The 20,330-nt window shown below is 39.9% G+C and overlaps 1 protein-coding gene across 3 annotated transcripts in view; it reads left to right on the top strand.

The window, feature by feature from the left end:
• Positions 1-741: 741 nt before the first annotated feature.
• LOC311588230 (murinoglobulin-1-like) overlaps positions 742-20,330 on the top strand; it is a 46,125-nt gene continuing 26,536 nt past the window's right edge. For all 3 annotated transcript variants that reach the window (XM_084765713.1, XM_084765712.1, XM_084765711.1), the window contains exons 1-11: positions 742-862; positions 2,007-2,190; positions 2,924-3,083; positions 3,194-3,246; positions 10,629-10,649; positions 10,917-11,085; positions 11,449-11,533; positions 12,518-12,626; positions 16,430-16,547; positions 16,700-16,809; positions 17,490-17,648. In XM_084765713.1, coding sequence (XP_084621839.1) covers positions 777-862; positions 2,007-2,190; positions 2,924-3,083; positions 3,194-3,246; positions 10,629-10,649; positions 10,917-11,085; positions 11,449-11,533; positions 12,518-12,626; positions 16,430-16,547; positions 16,700-16,809; positions 17,490-17,648 — 1,254 coding nt within the window. In that variant the 5' untranslated portion in view covers positions 742-776. The remainder of the gene's footprint in view (positions 863-2,006; positions 2,191-2,923; positions 3,084-3,193; positions 3,247-10,628; positions 10,650-10,916; positions 11,086-11,448; positions 11,534-12,517; positions 12,627-16,429; positions 16,548-16,699; positions 16,810-17,489; positions 17,649-20,330) is intronic.

The following is a 20,330-nucleotide window of genomic DNA, read 5'->3' as shown; positions in this document are numbered from 1 at the left end:
CCTTCCAAAGGAACTGAGTTGCAGCCCAAATATTACTCACCTCAGCATTTGAAGCAGCCACTTTTAGTTGCACAGGTTACATTTGTAATAGCGATAAGACTTCAAGAGTGTGCCTCTACATGAGATGTGTGGACTCCCGTCCTAACCCAGAAGCTTTAGGCATAGTGACTTATAAGAGGTGAGGGTTTTCTCTTTCCCAGTAGCCACAATTCCCCCCTTTTACACATGAGACCAAGAAGAATGGAAGCTTGAAAGATCAGAGACAGGAAATCTGAAAATTTCCAGCCTAGATTACTCTAGTTTCTCTCAAATGAGGAAAGAGGAATGGAGACATCGCATCCCATGGAGTGCTACTACATTCTAGGTGAGTAGAAGCAGTGAGGTTATAAACGCCACATGATCCTAGCACAGCCATCTACTACAAAGATTTCCTGGTCACTAAGACTGAGAAAGTCTGATCTACTGCAAACTAAGCAGATTCTGTATGTGGTATGGGTTTCCATGGCCTTGACCCTTTACCAACACCATCCACCATCTGGCACCTTTCTTGAGGCTGTTGTAACCTATTTGAGTTGTACCAAGGCCACCACTGAACACCGTGACACTGACAGGGAACTCTTGCAAAAAAAGTCCACTTTTCTATTTGGACACCTTGGGTGGAGCTTCCTCTTTATACAGAGCACTCATAAATAAACTACTGTGGACTGGGTACTCTGGAAACTGTGTTAAGGAAGAGGACACAGAAGCCCTGTCCTCTTGTCCTTTCTTCCTACACCATGTGGAAAAAAAGACAGGCTCTGCCATGTCTTATTTCAGTTCTTCTTGCCGTCCTGCCTTCTCCTTCTTCAACTTATGGAGATCTGTAAGTACCACATAGGCCCTCTTCCATAGAGCTGCTGCTCCAATAAAAAAACCAATGATTTCCTTTTACAGTCCCTTTTCCTGCAAAGTTCACTAATTTTTTGCTTTTTAAATTAGCAAATAATTATTGTATATATATTTTCCAACTTTAGTACTACTTGATTCTGTGTAATCTTTTCCTTTCCAGCTCTAAAGCAACCAGTGTCACTACACTGAGGTGTCATGCGATTTAGAATAGCATTCCCCTTAGATACCAGCATTATCTAAAATCCCAGTGATCAGAAACATTCTTACATGTTGAAACTGTTTAACCACTTTCAAAATAAGCATTTAAATTATTGGAGCTCTGGGTTGGAAATCTGTAGCCTATAGTTTAACCATAGAACAGGTAGGATTTCAGGCATATTAGAACTCTGTGTATGTTTGTGTGCTAAAATAACACTCTTGTTAGGATCAAAGACCTTGGATAAACCTTGCTATTTGGTGTCTAAAATATCTACATTATTAGAATTACATTGTTGAGTGACTTTTTTGTGTGATTAGAAAAATATCTGTACAGTGGTAAAATTAAAATCAATTTTGGTGATATTTTTGCATAGTGTGATATCACAGTGAGGGGTTTGATTTTTTTGCTAGTTAGAAACAAAATCTCTAGTGCCAGGAAAAGATAGAGAGTAATCTTACAGATAGCCTTTGGCACTTGCTCAAGTGTAACATGGGTAAATTATGCAACTCTGAATTTCACAGTCACATTATAAGTCTTAGGTCAGAGAGCACCCAAAAATAAAAACAGGGTACTGAGTTATTTTTCAAGAATTAAAAGTGGTAAAAAAGAACAATCCTGATGCATTTTTGAAAAGAATAATTATTGTTCCTATATTATCATTAAAAGAAAATAAAAACCATCTAGAACTGGCTGTTTAGTGAAGGCACTACATGTCATTAAAACGTGACTTGGTGGATACCACTGCTGAAGCTGCATTGTTACCACTACAAAAATTAAAAACTCTCTGCCACTCTGCTGTCATGCTATCAACCTTCCATCTCAAGCAGTAGAGACGTGGATGACAATGATTATTGTGATGAAACTACACTCGCACACAATGAAATCTATTCACAGATGGCCTGAACTCCTTCCTTTCCAGGAAGTTTATGGCGCTGGTCCCTTTCCAACTCTACACTGAGACCCCTGAGAAAATCTGCCTCCATTTCTTCCATGTGAATGATACGGTGACTGTAAGAGCCTACCTGCAGTCTAGCCAGGGAAGCACAAACCTCTTCAATGGGCTTGTGGTTGACAAGGACATGTTCCACTGTGTTTCCTTCACTGTGAGTACTAAATACCTATTCCAATTTGTTTTATATGTTTATGTGCATGTTTGTGTGAATATGGATATATGACATACATACATATTCTTAAAAGGATATGAATCTAAAAGCATGTCTATGACTTCAAGACAATAGGAACTTAGAACATGTACCTGACAAGCAAATAGCAATAGCATAGATTTTCCCAATCCATAATGGGGAGAGACAATTCCCTCAAAAATACTACTACCCAGAGGAAGGAGGGTTTTGCCAGCTCATAGTGCTTTCTACTGGGAAATTATAAACTTTCAAATAGCTCTTCAGCTAATAAGGACCACATCTCCTATGTATAATTGATATCCCAAGTAATTTCTAGGTTTCTTCAGGACCTATCTTCAAGACATCATTCTTACCACCCTTAATAAATTATCTCATAATGCCTACCACAACTAATATATTGTCCTTTCCTCTACCTCAGTTTCAGAGTTAGAGCTAATCTTCAATAATCAAGATTATATTTATCCCAAAAAATACTGTGGTTTTGTTGCTTCCATTGAGGCACACATAAAATGTGTTTTCTTTTTATAATCTTTTTCTGACACTTTTCCCTTCCACATAATACTTAAACAGAAACTAATGGACCCTTCCACCTCCATCTACTTTCTGTGATGTGGAAGGGGATGAAGTGAAATAGGAAATCCAAGAACTCCATAGAATTAGACAATTAAGGATCTTGTTTTCTTCTCATTCACAGCTCCCTGGGGCTTCCTTTTATGACGGGACTGTGCCACTCTCTGTTAGCATCCAAAGACATAATCATGAATTAAACACAAAGATGATGGTGCTGGTGAAGAACAAAAAAAATGTTGACTTTATCCAGACAGACAAACCGATGTACAAGCCAGGACAGACAGGTATGAAGCTCCATGGTGGGCAAAGAAATTAAGATGCCGTACTGAACGTGGCACAGAGAAGGCCTAGGTATCTGGACCTTACTAAAACATTCTTCTTCTCTTTTTTCCAGTCAAATTTCGGGTTATCTCTATGGATAAAAATCTACGCCCCCTGAATACATTGGTAAGTCTTTTACTTGTGAGCATTGGTGGGTTTACCAAGATGAAATGTAACTGTAATAATCTCATTTCCAGCCCCTTGCTAAGGTGTGAATTGGTCTTGTTTTCTGTCCTGCTGATGATTATTTTCCTCCTCTGGCAGTGTGCATAGCACCTTCCAGCTCTAAGAAAGCTAGTCAGTAGGGATGATTGTTCCAGTCAGTACCATCTTGACTGTAGAATGTGAAAGCCTAAATGAGCATCTAAATCACATCCTCTCCTCCAAAAAGGCCCAGAGATTACTGTGTCATAAAGGAAGGAAAAACTATAAGACCCCAAGGTGAATCCCGTAGGAGACAATTAATACAAGGAAACAGTACTCTAAACACAGCATAGCAGCTCCACATATGAACTTACAATTGTGTTAGCATGCACAAACATGGGAATGTTAAGCCAGGCCAAACCCTAGCATGGAGAGGGGAGATGCACATGACAGCCCACCCCTAAGGAGCTGGTGTTAGCTGACAGCTACTGGGAGAAAGTCGGTTGTCTTTAAACGTATAGACCCTGGTAAGTCAACCATACTCCAGTGGAAGTCCACATATCCAAGAATATATGGGCAACACAAATTAGAATTAATGGGAGAGAGAGAGAGAGAAGAGAGAGAGAGAGAGAGAGAGAGAGAGAGAGAGAGAGAGAGAGAGAGAGAGAGAGAGAGAGAGAGAAAGAGAGGAGAAATCTGGTATGAGTTGTGGTAAGCTGTGAATACTATCATAAAACACTATATAAAGTTCTAAAAAAATTAGTTAACAATTACAAAAATCATAACCCACTTTTACTTAACTTGTCCTTTAGAAATAACAAATTACACTAGACGCTATCTGTTGGAGAGTCTAAAGATTTATTTATTCCACTAATCTGTTGTGTAATTCTATCAAGTATCTTTTTTCTCTTTTCTACTATTTATTCTTCCTTTATACAAAACATCCAGATTGCAGCTTCCCCTCCCTCCACTTCTGCCAGTCTCTCCCCCTAAAGTACCCCCTCCTCCACATCTTTTTCACTTCAGAAAAGAGCAGCCCACCCAGTGATATCAACTGAACATGGTATAACAAGATGCAATTACACTAGGCCCTTATATCAAGGCTGAACAAGGCAACCTAGTAGGAGAAAAAAGGTCCCAAGAGCACACAAAAGAGTCCAAGATACATCTACTCCCACTTTTAGAAGTACCTCCTAATCCTCAAGCCAAAAAAACCCCCCCAAAACACAGCATGTATGTAGAGGGCCACACACAGTCCCCAGCAGCCTCCATTATGGTCGCTTCAGTCTCTGAGGCCCTATGAACCCTGTTTAGTTGATACTGGAGGTCGTGTTCCCCTGGTGCCCTTGATTCCTCTGGCACCCCCACTTCTGTGGGGTACACTGAGCTCTGCTTGTTGTTTAACACTAGGTGTCTATATCTGTTCCCATTGGCTGCTGGAGGAATCCTCTCTGATGATTACTGGGCTAGGTACTAATCCTATTAGGATAGCAGAATATCATTAGAAATAATTTCATTGAACCCTTTTTTTCCTATCCTATTTTTGTTCTACCCTTGGTCTCTGAGCCATCCAGCTTCTCATTCCTTACCATCCAGCAGTATAGGGCACAGGCTTCCTCTCATGGCTTGGGCCTCAACATAGACTATTCATTGGTTGGCAACTTCCACAAGCTCTGAGTCACTATTGCCCCAGCACATCTTGTAGGGAGGACAGGTTGTGGGTTGAAGGTTTTGTGGCAGGGTTAGTGTCCCAGTCCCACCAATGGGACTTGCTGGTTACAGATGATGGCCAGTTCAGGCTTCAAATCCCTCATTGCTAGGAGCCCTCACCAAGGTCATCCTCACAGATTCAAGGAAGTTTCCACTGTACAAGATTTCCACATCACCCCATATATGGCCCTCTATTCCCATTGAATCTCACCATATTCTTTCTCTCTTTTCCTCCCTCCCCTGCCTGACCTCTCCTGTTTCCAGAACCTCACTCCATTATTCCACTGGAAAAATCTACTCTCTTTTCTCTCACATGGAGATCCATGCATCCTCCTAAAGCCCTCCATGTTACTTAGCCTCTCTGGGTCGGTAGACTGTAGTGCGATTATCCTTTACTTTATAGCTAATATACACAATGAGTACACATCATGTTTGTCTTTCTGGGTCTGGATTTCCTCCCTGGGCTTGACTTTTTCTAGCTCCATCCTCCATAATATATATACACGTGTGTATGGTTCTGCTGGTCAACTCTTAATCACTTTACTTATCTCTATAGCCTTATGACACTGTAAAGTTTCCAGTGTAGGTTGTTGTCCTAATTAGGGTTCTAATGCTGTGACAAGACACCATGAACATGGCAACTCTTATATGTACAAAAGTTAAAAAATTAAAGAAAAAACATTTCATTGGGTCTGATTTGCAGTTTCAGAGTTTAGTCCATTATCATTATGTCAAGAAGCATGGTGGGGTGCAGGCAGACATGGTGCTGGAGAAGGAGCTGTGAGTTCTACATCTTGATCTGCCAGCATAAGGAGACCCTGTGCACACTGGACATAGCTTGAGCATAGGAAACCTAAACGCCTACCCCCACAGTCACACACTCTCTCCAACAGGCCCACACCCCCTATTAGTGCACTCCCTATGAGCCAAGCATTCAAACACATGAGTCTATGGGCGGCATTCCTATTAAAACCACCATAGTGTTGACTCACTTTCTTGACTCTCTTCCTAGTACTTTGTGTGTCACTGTATATTACATGTTCATTTGTATGCGCGCGCGCGTGCGCGCGCGCGCGCGTGTGTGTGTGTGTGTGTGTGTGTGTGTGTGTGTGTACACATGTGTGTGCTAGCCAGAAGACAACCTTTGGGTGTGAGTTTTGGGGTGCCATACACCGTGGGCTCTGAGTCAAGAGTCTCTCACTGGCCTGGGGCTTGATGATCAGGCTAGGCTGCCTGGCCAGTGACCCCCAAAAGCTGTCTGTCTTTGCCTTTCCAGCTAAGACTACAGCAGGCACATGCATCTGCTTTTTATGTGGATTTTGCCCATGAAAACCAAGTCCTTATACTTCAGCATCTAGCACATTACCAACTGCCTCTCCCTCCTGTGTTTCACCTTCCAGTTTTGTAATAGTTACAGCACTTTCATTTTTATTTTGGATAAATTCACTTCCATCAATTAATCCTTTCTTCAGAATTTCATCAACTGTTCCTGGATGTTCTATATTGACTTTACTACTAGGTTTCAGCTCTACAATCAGCCTTGGAAATTTGATTGAGTTCCTAACAACATATATTGATTTAGAAAGAATGTGAACCATTCAATAACAAATGTTTCTGTCTAGTACACATAACATCTACCCATTATTTTAGATTTCCTTTTATAGATTTCCTAATTACAATGTTCTTCTTAGGCCTCTGGATTTCTTAGTTGACTTATTACCCAAACCATAGTTTTCATCAATGAATGGAGTTTATAGAATTTATAATTTGTTGTGTTCATTTTCAATGCAATTAAGATTTTTCTATGTATCCCATTACTTTTTTCCATGTCGATCTTGCTGAATTCCTTAGTCAAAATGACTTATCTTCAATTCCAATAGCTTTTGAGTGTGGGATATAAAATGATCTTGCTGCTACTGTGTAGGGTTCATTTTTCTGCCAATTAGAGGTTTAAAGGAAGGAAAAACCTTAAACACAGTGGGCAGAGTCAGCCATGGAAGAAAAGCTTTCATTAGAGGTGAGGTAATACACAGAGCAGGCACATGGGAGAGAGGGTCTGGGAGTCCTGTTTCTTTCTCAAGGCTGGGTGGGGTCTTTAAGGATCTTTGAGAGATCTTTCTTCCCTAATATACGTTTGATCATTTTTAACAAAGACCAAGACTTTAGGGCAAACTTGTCCTGGTCTTGGCCTTGCTCATGTCAGATCAGCCCTCTGTTGATATTATCCCCAGTACTAAGAGGTAGAGCCTTAGGTGTTTGTCTCAGATCAGGAGTGTGAAGGAGGAGCCAGAATTCCACCATTTTAATGATCTATTTGTGGCATCTCGTTCTGTTTACCCACCAGGCATTGGTCTAAATTTTTGTTCCTTATTCTGATAGTAACAATCTTACTTCTTCAGTCACAGTTCTTTGCTGTCCATATAGGCCAGAGCCTCCAGGAAGATATCAAAAGATAGCATATGTAGGACTTTTGTGAAAATTTCTTAGTTCACAAATATGCTTACTTTGCAGTGTCAATTGACTTTTTAAAGACATGATTTCACCATGTAAATCTTGCTGGCCTGGAAGTCTCTATGTAGACCAATGAGGCCTTGAGTTCACAGAGGTCCACCTGCCTCTGCCTCCTGGTTTCTGGTAATATAGCATGTGCCACTTGTAGGCCCAATTCTCTTATCAATTTTATTTTATTATGAACTTAATAAATGAGCCTACCTCCCTAACATTCAGACTAACCCAAACAATCAAAAAAGAATATTAAAGAACACTACAATGAAATCTTAAGGGTATGAGTCCTTGGCATAGTCAGCAGGGTTTCAGCAGACCAGCAATTTCACCAGAGTTGCCACTGGAACCAGGAGCAGTAGCTGGAACCTCAAGCCTCAGCTGGAGTCCAAAGCCTTGAGACTTTCCCTGGAGCAGTGCTCTCTAGAAGCCTCTTGAAGTGCAGCTGAAAACCGAGTCCCAACCAAAAAGCCTCCTCTCCTCTTTTGGGCTCATTTATGTATGTATGTATGTATGTATGTATGTATGTATGTATGTATGTATGTATGTATGTTTGTATGTTTGTATGTTTGTGTGTGTGTATATATATATATATATATATATATATATATATATATATATATATATATATATATATATCCTCTCAGTCTGTTCAAGGGTGTTTTTCACCAAGCTCCCCCACGAAGTATTTCAACTTCTATGTCGGAAAACATCCTGCTTTCTCAGATCTAAGTGGTATATATCTGGCCCTGTATGTTGGCCCTCACTTGGGATCAAAATAGAAGAGGGTTTATCTACCCTTCAGCCACCACCATGTGTGCCTGGATCAAGTACTCAAGTTTTTAATGTCTGTTTAGCCAACAAGTACCTCCTTTTTTGTTTTGTTTTTTTTTTTTTGGTTCATCCTGATCTCTAAAATTCAAACTGCAGTTTGCACTGTCTTCTTCTTCTTCTTCTTTCTTCTTCTTCTTCTTCTTCTTCTTCTTCTTCTTCTTCTTCTTCTTCTTCTTCTTCTTCTTCTTCTTCTTCTTCTATAACTAAAGGTGAGAGTGAGACCAGGAAAGAGAAGAAGGCATTGGTCTTAAGTGCCAAATTGTTCAGAAGGTCAAGAAATAAGACACACAAAGAGATCAGCAGAAAATGGAGAGTCACTAGTGTCTTGGGATCAGGTCACACTAAAATAAGTGTCTTAAGATAGGATTTTAAAATTGGTTTACAAAGCAGTAAGTTTCCACATGGCTTTTTCATAGATCCTTAGTTTTTGTTGTCTCTCTCACATTCCCCTCCCATCTCTCCCACCCCACACACTCATCCCTGCTTAAACTTTCTGCCCCTCAAAGTGCACCTGTGCTTTGATTACATCTATGTCACTCCATGTCCCCTGCCTTGAGGGATTTCTCACCCCAGTGACCGACTTCTAGTTTCCTTGCTCTCTCAGGTATTCCAGGTTAAACATGCAACTCTAAATATTTAGAGTGAGTAACCACATATGAGACAGGACATACAGCAATTATCTTTCTGAGCCTGGTTTACAATTGTAATTTTTTGAGTTTTATCCATTTGCCTGAAATTTTTGTGATTTCATTTTTTATAGCTAATAAAACTTCACGTTGTACATGTGTACCACATTTTCATCAGCCATTTTCATGACTCATCTTTCTATACTTTCAGAAACTACATCACTAAAATTCCGTTAGCACAGTCACTGTTTACTCAATTATCAACTACTAGAAATAGCTGCCTTTTGTTCTTTCTTTGGTTTTGTTTGCTTGTTTTTGATGCAGGGTCTCTCTGTGTATCCTTGGCTGTCTTGGACTAGCTTTGTAGAGCAGGCTGGCCTAGAAGTCACAGAGATCCACCTGCCTTTGCCTCCTTGAGTGCTAGGATTACAAGTGTGAACCATTGTGCTCTGCAAAAGCTTTCTTCTTCTTCTTCGTCTTCTTCTTCTTCTTCTTCTTCTTCTTCTTCTTCTTCTTCTTCTTCTTCTTCTTCTTCTTCTTCTTCTTCTTCTTCTTCTTCTCCTCCTCCTCCTCCTCCTCCTCCTCCTCCTCCTCCTCCTCTTCCTCCTCCTCCTCCTTCCTTTCCAGACAAGGTTTCTCTGTATGTTCTTAGATGTCCTGGACTTGCTTTGTAGACTGGCTTCAATCTCACAAAGATCCACTTGCCTCTGCTTTCCCAAGTGCTGGGATTACAGGCTGCACCACCACATGCTCCTATGGCTGTCTTCTTTAAGCTTATGCTCACCTAAAATAAGTTTGCCTCTTCAGACACCTCAGTTACTACAGAACCTTAAATGAATTTGCATCTATCTGTCTTTACTGTATAGACATCAACTAACCAACCAGAAACATGCTGTCTGCAAAACCCCTGAACATACAGTTCTTGCCTTAGTCAGCAGCAATTCTCCTCAGATGGAAGAGCAGCTATTCAGCCCTCTTCTTCTTGGTATTTCTCAGACAGGAGTCAGGCAAGAGTTTGTTCTGTTGAACTGTGTTCAGGAGGTGTATATTGAGTACACATTGAGTACACCCTTTGTAGCTCAATAGACAAGAAATGGGAAGCCAGTGCCTTGCCCAGGCCACCCCAAGTTATACATTGTGAATGGATATATTTTAAATGAATAACCCTATTTCACACTACAAATATTCCTGATCTGAACAGTAAAATTCTATAATCTTCACTCTGTGAAAGATCAGGGTGTGTCTCAAGGCAGATCAGAGAAATCGTACTGATAATGTTCCACAGTTCTATTTCTCAACAGCGTGTTTCATGTGACTTGAATATTCTAGAATATACACTTAAAATGTCTCCATGGTAGTTAGCTGGCTTGCAATTGACTTTGTTACTTGATATTAAGTTCACCAAATTCTGGCTGAAACTCCTGTCATGAAGCCCATTGTATAAATCTATTAAATTTGTTCTATCCGTGAAAATTTTAATCCCATGGTTCTCAACCTTCTTAATGTTGTGATTATTTAATATAATTCCTCATGTTGTGATGGACCCCAACCATAAAATTGTTTTTATTGCTACTTCATAACTGTAATTTTGCTACTGATATGAATCATAACATAATTATTTTTGCAGACAGGTTTATCAAAGGGGTCGTGACCCCCTGTTCTAAACTAAAATTGCTTTTCCTTTCGTTTCAGTTTCCTCTGGCTTACATTGAGGTAAGAAACTTAAATGTTTCATATTCAGAGAGAAGTTAATCTGCTGGAAGTAACTTGATGTTGGAATGTTGTAGAACTAGTATAGGTCAGCAACCTTCTGCCATTCGAGATAACTGGTTTGTTATATCCCAGGTTACCTTTATTTTTCCTTTCCCCAAAAGAATATTAGCAAGCTCCCAAATGCTTCCATCATGAGCACATTGCCACCATGAGATGTGTTGCACTTAGTGCTTTAATGACTAAGACAATTTACAACCTGGTTCACAGGATCCAAAGATGAACCGAATTATGCAGTGGCGGGATATCAACACAGAGAATGGGTTCAAACAACTGTCTTTCAGCCTGTCATCAGAGCCCATCCAGGGCTCCTACAAGATAGTGATACTAAACCAATCAGGAGAGAAGAAACAGCACCCCTTCACTGTGGAGGAATTTGGTATGGATCAGGAAGTCTGGCAAGGGAAAGTGGATGCCATGAGTTTCCAGTTACCGTGGGACGAGTGCTTTTGTACACATTGAGTTTCAAATATGTAAGGCTGGATTTCATCTAACTCTAGCAACATAGAGCTTCTAGAAAGTTCTGGGATTCTCAGACGCAAATACTTGGGTTTTCTTATTTAAGTAGATATCTCTGTGATGTGCAAGAACTGACATAATCTGTAACCACTCATCATTCCTACTTTAGTAGAGGAGAGGGGTTACCTTCATAATGTGAAATCACCATTTCTGGGCAGAGACTGGTCATTTAGGCAACTAGGAAAGTCATTTCCCCCTGAATTTCTCCTCTCTCTCCCAATAGTGCTTCCCAAATTTGAAGTTCGTGTCAAGGTCCCAAAGGCCATCTCTATAAACGGTGAAAAACTGAATGTGACTGTGTGTGGAGTGTGAGTTACTTGTTTTTTGTTCTTCTATCCTTAAGTATGTACTTGGACCCAGGAAATGCCTCATTGTAGACCATGTACAAATGCAAATGCCCTTCCCTACCCTCCTAGAATGTCCCCCTCTGGTGCTCGTCTCTTCTTCTTCTTACTGCTCTGAGTCTATTCCTGCTCACTTGCATATGTTGCTGATGTTAATCCTGATGACACCAATGATAAGATCAATTGTGTGAGGTGATAGAGTCCCTCTCTTTGGAGACATTAAGGTGCCTAATAAGTTCCACTGACCCATGTAAGGAGAATCCAAGCATTGAATTGTGGCATCTTGCTGACCTATTATGGGTTGACAGAAAGAGCAGAGAAACAAGAGCTCCCAATCTGACTCCAACTCCAGCTGCTACTGCCCAAGTTTAACTGATACACAGCATAGTTTTTCTATGTGCATTTCTGTACCTGATAATCAAGCATCTTGTAGTACATGAAGTAAAATTGCCATGTAAGCCTGGAGTCAGCATAAGTCAAACTACACTAGGGAAATTTGCAAATGTGTCCAAATCAAATAGAAGAGACACACCTTAGTTTACATTTGCTTGTCATTAAAAAAACAATAAACATGCTTAAAAACAAACATGGCAAAAAAGAAGAGAAAAGATTGAGGAGCTGCATAAAACAGCTCTGAGTCATTCTCCCATGCTCCCCATTCATCTCAGCTGAATAGAAGCACCCTCACTTATTAGCTGAGGGTCGTGATATCGTTAGTCAATTTTTTTCCCAACCACAAAGGTGATAAATGCCTATCTCCCATAACAGGGCTAAATCCTTAATATATATTTCTAAAGTATCAGGTGGTAATAATGAACCATATGGGCTGTCACTATGATACTAGACACAGTCAATCTGTTACAAGTTGTCAGTGAGGACTGTGGTGGGAAGACAGTGGGTCTCTGCTTTACAAAGACCCCTGGTCTGTGTGAACTTATGTTCTGACAGATATACCTATGGGAAGCCTGTCCCAGGACATGTAAACATAAGCATATGCCATAAATGTCAGCGCCTCAGCTTCATGGAGGACTGTGGATGCAAAAAAGTCAATTACCAGGTAAGCAACCTGTTGAAAGGCCTGTTTTTAATACCCAGGGTTAACTATCACAAAAATGCAGACAGCAAGCTGAGAGGAAATGTGTTCTCAGATATTGAAAGAGAATGTTCTGGAACCTCAGGTTGTAGTTTAGTAATGAAACACTAGGCAGGCATGTGTGCAATCCCTAGGACCCCCTCACTAACAAAAGGGATAGTCCTGGGGCCTACTAGCATTAAAAAGATGTTTCAACAACTTTACTTGGCCACCACATTCATTTTTTGTATATTGTCATTGTACAAAATAGTAGGATTATGGTATATTCACATGTGAGTTATCATGTATTTTAACCATATTCCCTTGTCCCATTGCCACCTCTGCTGTCTTGTGTCCTTGCTCCTATGTGTCCTTCTCCTCTTCGTATATAGCCTCCACTACTTTCATGCCTTACAGACTATTCTTTGGAAGTATATTTTAATTAGCACATATAAAATGTAGTATATTGCACATGAAACCATAGGCTTCTTTACAGTATATTCAATCATGTGTATTACATACTTGATTACTTCCTTCATTACCTACCCTATTCCCTCCACCTCTCCTCCTGCCAGACCCCTCCTGTTCCCAAATGGAACAACTTCTATTTTGTTGTCTTTCTTGTTTTGTTTTGTTTTATGCTCACATAAGACAGAAGACATGCACTGTTGTGTGCATGAGTCTGGTACACCTTGTGGAAGGTGATGAGCTCCATGCCCATACTGTTTTCCTCTACCATTTTGATTATCTATTCATCAGTTGTTGGGTTCACTTGTATGTGAACCCCATAAATGACAAGCATGTATATGAACACATTTTGGGACGCTGATAAAGCTTCCTTTTATGTATTCCTGAGAGCTGCTCATGTGGTCCTTTGGCATTCCATTTTCTGAGGTGCTTCTACACCAGGTTGTAGTTCACCCACAACATATTAAGTGTGCAGGGTGTGAGGTCCTTTCCTCCCAGACAAGTGTTAAGGAATCCTGGAATGTTGAACATGTGGGGTTGTCTCCTCAATGGAAGAGATGTATTCCTGTTTCCACCCAAAAAGCTGGGAATAGATATAGTTAATGACCTGGTGACCTGTATCTGTAGGGTCAGGCCACACCTGAGTCTATCCCAGACTCATCCTTTCTAGATCTTTCTCTGGAGCACTTTTTGTCAGCCAATAAAACCCTCCCTTATGGGAGATGTCATTTGTACTTTACAACAGTTTGGGTAACCTCTGTGCTATCTGTAGAGCCAGGCCACTCCTGACTCCCACAGACTTATGTTTTTATCAATCATTCTCAGCAGCCATTGATTACTGGTAGCTCTTGATCTAGGAGTGTGGCTTTGTGGAATTTCCCCCTTTCACCACACTGGCAGGTTAACTGTTTTTTTTTTACCACTCTCTAAGTCTTGTTCAGGCAACTACATTGTTAATAATTGTATGGGTGTCTTTTTCCTGTCGCGCCTGAAAGGCACTGTTTTTGCTACAGGCGTTGTGGTCTTTTATAGTCTTTCTGATCCTTGTTTCATGGTTCTCCCGGATCCTTTGATGTAGGAGTTATGTTGAAGATGTAGCTCTTGGAGTTGGGTTCCCCTACCCCTCCCTCTCTCTGTGTGTGGGTGTGTCTCTCCCCCTCTCCTCCTCTTTCTCCTTCCCTTCCTCCCTTCCTCCCTCCCTCCCCCCTCTCTTGGTTAATTGTGCCAAAGGTCTCTTGATCTTATGTTCTTAAATAACCATCTCTTAGACTCATTGGTTCTTTGTAGTCTTTATTACTGTTTCTAATTTTTGCTCTGTTTTTTAAATTCCTTCCTATCTGCTAATGCTCAGTGTGGTTTGATCTTTCTTTTTTTACAAATGCTTGATTTGTATCATTAAGTCATTTATTTGTGTTATTTCTTTTCTTTTTATCAGCACTCAGAACCATAAATGTTCCTCTTGGGACAGCTTTGAATGTGATTCAGAGGTTTTGTTGTATTATGTTTTTATTTTTATTTAACTACAGTATTTTAAAATTTTTCTTGAGTTCTTCTCTGATTAGTTGTTTATTCAGTAGTGTGTTGTTTAATTTCTTTGAATTTATGTAATTTCTAGAAATTATTTTGATGTTGATTTTAAACTTTATTGTATTGTGGTCAGATAGGGTACCCTAGATTATTTCAAAATTTCTGTATTTGTTCAGTTTTGCTTTGTATCTCACTAACTGGCCTATTTTAGAGAAACTTCCAATCACTGCTTCAAAGAATAAATAGTTGTTGGTGTTTAGGGGGTATTTTATAGATATCTGTTAGGTCCATCTTATATATAATGTCATTCAATACTGGTGATTCTGTATTTAATTTTTGTACAGATTCTCTATTGGAGAAATTAGGGCCCAGAAACCAGCTATAATTATTGGGTTTTATCCATGTTCTTGAAGTCCAGTGACATGCTTTTTTTTTTTTTTTTAAGAAAATGTGTGTGCTAGAGTTTGTTCATATATGTTTACAACTGAAGTGTCTTCTCAGTTAATTGTTCCCTTGATCAGAATAAAGTGCTTTTTTTTGTCTCTTCTGATTAATATTTGTTTGCAATCAATTTTGTCAGATATTAGAATAGCAATGCCTTGTTGCTTTTTGGTCATTTGCTTCGAATACTGGTTTTCATCCTTTTAATCTAAGGTGTTATATATCTTTGAAGATAAAATGTTTCTTGTAAACAACAAAAAGACTGACTTTGTCTCTTAACACATTCAAATGTCCTATTTTTTGATTGGAGAGATGAAGGCATTAATATTCAATGTTAGCATTGAAAGGTGTATGTTGAGCTGTCATTTTGTTGTTGTTTTGGTACTTGTGTTTAATCCTATTTTATGTTTTAGTAATTGTAGCTTCATTCTTTTTTTAAATGTAGCCTCTTAGCTATGCTTGTTGTCCTCTTCAGTCCAAAGTATCATTTCTAGTATTCTCTATGTGGCTGATCTGGTAGACATGAATTCTTTTACCTGTTTATAGCCTTGCAGTCTTGTCAGTTTTAAGAACTTTTTGAGCCTTGTGAGTTGTTTATATTCTAAACTGTATAAGTCCTGTATATGTCCTGAGTCTTAGTGAGACTCTTTCCATGTGGTATATTTAATTCAGGTAAAATCTCTATACAACACTTTGAAAATTATTTTTTGCCCAGACGATCAATCAATGAGTGTGCAGTATTAAAAATCTCATTATTATTCCATCTAGACCTATCTGTTTTTGCTTCACAGTGTTTCTTTTATGAAGTTGTATGTATTAACAAGTTTACTCAGTATTCTTTTCATTGTTTATTAGTTTCCCTAAAACGTAGGACTTTTTTTTATTTCTTGTAACTGATTTTGGACTGGTCTATTTTATCAAATATTAGAATTGATACTCTTGCCTCTTCTGAGCTTGAGTTTTTTAAATCCCTCTCTTTCTATTCTTTCACATGTGTGTGTGTGTGTTGTTGTTGTTTAATCTAACTAGCTGGCCTGAGCTTCTTATAAAAGAGTTAAAATCATGTATATTTAGGGTTATCGTTTGTAATCATTTGCATATTCCTATGATTTTATTGGGTGTTCCAATATTAATTATCTAAGTATCTTGGCAATATAAGATACTAATACTAACACTAGTAACAAATTTTAACTAAAGACACTAATGAAATAAGCTGAGTCCCATGTTTATAATTAGGTCACTATGCTGTATAGCACTGAAGTGTTTAGCAAAAAAGTCTTTACATGCGGGTTTGAGTTGAGCATCGATCTGACCAGTGCATCATATCACCCTGTTTTTATCTTGCATATTAGCTAGACAACACAGGCTGCATGACACAAGAAGAAAACATTAATATGTTCCAACTAAAGGAAAGATATATTCGAGCCCAGAATTTTCATGTCAAAGCAAAGGTTATTGAAGAAGGGACAGGTACGTGAGTAACCTGAAAATACAGAAAATGAAATTGTGAAAATTGACTCCTGTTCACATGAAGATGGTGGTTTAAAGGATGTAGAAAAGGGGTGTAGAATGCAAGCAGTTATCTAACTGGCTTTCAATGTTATTGCTAATTTCTTTTTCAGGATTGGAGTTCAGTGGATCTGGAACAACGAAAATTGAAAAAATCAAAACCAAACTCATATTTGTGAAAGCTGAGTCACACTTTAGACGTGGGATTCCCTTTCTTGTGAAAGTAAAGTACTCTTTGGTTCATAGATGCTCTCGTGCTGTACTATGATTCCTCAGCCTGGGCCATTCTGCTCAATGTTAACCTTGCGTGACGTCGTTGGTTGCCAAAGCAGAAGTGTAGCTTATTGGTAGAGCTTGTCCTTCACATGCTTGAGTGCATAACTTCTATTCCTAGAACTAAACTCAAGACTTAGAAAGGCCATCAAGAATCATGAATCTAAAACATAAGTAGTGTATTTTCATTTATAACTACTATACTTGAAAACCATAACCCCCAAAGTGTCGCTGTGTTTCAATGATAAAGCAACACGTGCTACATATTCATAATAAAACCATGCTCTCTATTAGCCTCAGGGCCCCAACAAGTATCTTGTGATAATTCAGAGCACCTGCTTCCCTTAGTTCACACTGACCCTGTCAATAGTTTCTTATGAGTAATAGGTAAGTATGAAGCATCTATAAAGAGTTAAGAATATGATACTTTGGGCCTCCGTGCTTTCACAGCACAACCAGTTTTAATGGTGTAGACATGAAAGTGTTAGGTTTTGGTAAGACAATTTTTTGCATGCTGAAGTAGTTGGTGTATATTTTGATCTTTATAGACTACTGAGACAGGTTTTTCCTCTTATGATTTGTGCAGTAATACCATACCTATATTATGCTTTTCTTCCTTGTTCAATTTAGGTCCGCCTCGAGGATCTCCAGCGCGCTCCTATTCCAAACGAGCAAGTCTTCTTCAAAGTACAATCTGGCTACTCCCATGCTACCACCACTGACCATCATGGCCTGGCAGAGTTCTCCATCAACACCACCGGCATTGAGGGTGATTCCCTCAAGATCAAAGTAAGTAAGAAATGAGGGCATAAGACACAAGGTGAGGCTTTGTAACAGTTTCAACTGGATAATGTGGAGTTTAATAAAAAGAAATATTCCAGGCCAAATTTTCTTTTTTAAAATTTTATTAATTTATTCAGATTACAACTCAATTGCCATCCCATCACTTGTATCCTCGTATTCCTCCCTTCCTCCTGCTTTCAACCAATTCCCCTCCCTTAGGCCTATGATCGAGGGGGACCTCTTACCCCACTATATGGTCATTGGCTATCAAGTCTTATCTTGGTATCCTGCTTATGCATTCCTTGAGTGCCACCAGGCCTCCCAACCAAGGGAAGGTAGTCTAATATGGAGCCTCAGAGTTCATGTCAAAGTCAGTCCCTGCTCTCCACATAGCATGTGGAGAATGTCCTGTCCATTGGGTAAATCAGATAGTGGTTCGATGTTTGCTATTGTATTGTCCTTGGTGAGTTCAATAGTTTGAGCAGAACCCCCCTGGACCTCGATCCACCCATCATGATGTTCTTGTTTAGGTTTCTAGGACCCTCTGTGTTCTTCTTTTTCTCCATCTCCTATATTTCTCTTACCTAGAGTCTCAGTAGGATGTCCTCACATCTTTCCCAATCTCCTGGTAAGTGAAGACTTTCATGGGACATGCCTTTTGGGCTAGTGCCCAATTATAAGTGTGTATATACCATGTAAGTCTTTCTGCCTCTGGGTTAACTCACTCAGTGAGAGCATCTCTAGTCCCATCCATTTGACCACAAATTTCAGGATTTCCTTATTTTTAGTAGCTGAGTAGTATTCCATAGTGTCAATGTACCAGAGTTTCTTTATCCATTGCATGTTTACATGCATCTCCTTCTTTGTACTGGCTAAATTTTCTTTTATGATTTTGTTGAAGATATTTTCTGGGTCTTGGAGTCAGGTCTCCTCTCTTTCCTTGATGCCTATTATTCTCAGGTTTCATCTTTTGATGGTGTCCTTGATTTCTTGGATGTTTTGCGTCAGCAATTTTTCATATTTATCATTGTTTTTGATAGTTGTTTCAAGTTCTACAATTGTATCTTCTAGTCCGGAGATTCATTCCTCCATTTTTTTGGATTCTATTAAAGAAGCTCACTTCTGTGTTGCTTACTTTCTTCTTTAACGTCTCTCATTCCCATTTTTCTTGTCTGTGCTCTTTATCACTGTTTCCATTTTCATCTTCACATCTTGAACTGTTTTATTTATTTCCTTCATCTAGTTGTTGGTATTTTCTTGAAAAATTTGCAGTTCTTCTCTATAGGCTTCTTTTATATCTTCCACCTGTTTCGCTGTATGTTCCTGTATTTGATTATGGATTTTATTCATTTCCTCCATTATCCTCCTCATTACTAAGGATTTGAGATCATTTTCTTATATTTCTATTGTGTTCTCAGTGTTACTTTCTTTGGAATAGCTGGGATCTGGGACTGATGAGTTGATTTGGTTTTTGTTGTTTGCATTCTTTTAAAATATATTTTATTAATTTATTCATATTATACCTCAATTGTTATCCCATCCCTTGTATCCTCCCATTCCTCCTTTCCTCCCATTTTCTCCTTACTCTCCTCCCCTATGACTGTGACTAAGAGGGAGGAACCTCCTTCCTCTGTATATGCTCATAGGGTATCAGGCCTCTTCTTGTTAGCCTGCTTCCTTCCTCTGAGTGCCACCAGGCCTCCCCATGTAGGGGACATGGACAAATACGGGGCACCAGAGTTCATTGTTTGCATTCTTATGCATTCTTTTAGTCATCTTGCTATGCCTGGTGTTGAGTGTTAGCTTCATGTGTTACTCACTGGTTGTTGAGAGTGGGTAGTTGGTGAATGATTATAAGCCCTTGCCTGTGGGTATCAGAGAGCTCTTCTCTGTAACAGGCATGTGACCTGGTTTCTGCTCCAGATTTTGTTCTACACCTTAAGCTCCTGACTGGGTCAGCAGAGGTAGGCTTCTGCCTAATTCCATATACTCTACTGAGGAAATTCAGACTAGCTGTGTTGGGGACCACTGTTTAGTTTTTTGTCCTGACCCCTCCGAGCAGTCCAGCGTCTCCCACGACTGTGCCTTTATTTGTCCAATTGTCCAGTCCTGGACCACCTTGATCCACAGACAGGTTCCTGCCTGGAGCAGTCTAGAAAGCAGACCAGTCTAGATTTCTCATCCTTGGTGGCTCAGTCCTAGGGAGCTACAGCCACACCTCAGAATCCCCTCCAGACACATAAGGCAGTAAGTCCAGCTTCTCCCACAAGTGTGGAAAGTCCCTGCTGGGCTATAGGGACTGTGGTTTTATCTGTCCAATTGTCCAGACCCTGACTGCTGTGGCCCATGACAGGATCCTATCCATATCAGTCTAGATAGCAGAGCAGCCTAGATTGTGCACCTTTGGTGGCTCAGTCCACCGAGTCCCTAAACAATTCAGATCCCTTTCCAGACACTCAGGGTAGTCCACCTTCTCCAATGAGCGTGGGAGTCCCTGCCGGGCGGTGGGGACTGTTGTGGCAAGGTTCTATCAGCCCAATTTTGCAGGCTTCGTCTGCTGAGGCTGGCTGCCTGGCTCCGGCCAGACTAACCCACACCACGCACGCTGTTTCTGGGTACCGTGGGCTTCTCTGCAGGCTCCAGGGCACCCCGTGGACTGTGTTGGCATGGGTAGGGGTGCCTGAGGAC

The sequence above is a fragment of the Acomys minous genome, assembly GCF_964271855.1.
Source record: "Acomys minous genome assembly, chromosome: 17".
Classification (NCBI taxonomy): domain Eukaryota; kingdom Metazoa; phylum Chordata; class Mammalia; order Rodentia; family Muridae; genus Acomys; species Acomys minous.
Note: the sequence above shows the minus strand (reverse complement) of the source record. Positions and strands in the feature narration are given on the sequence as shown.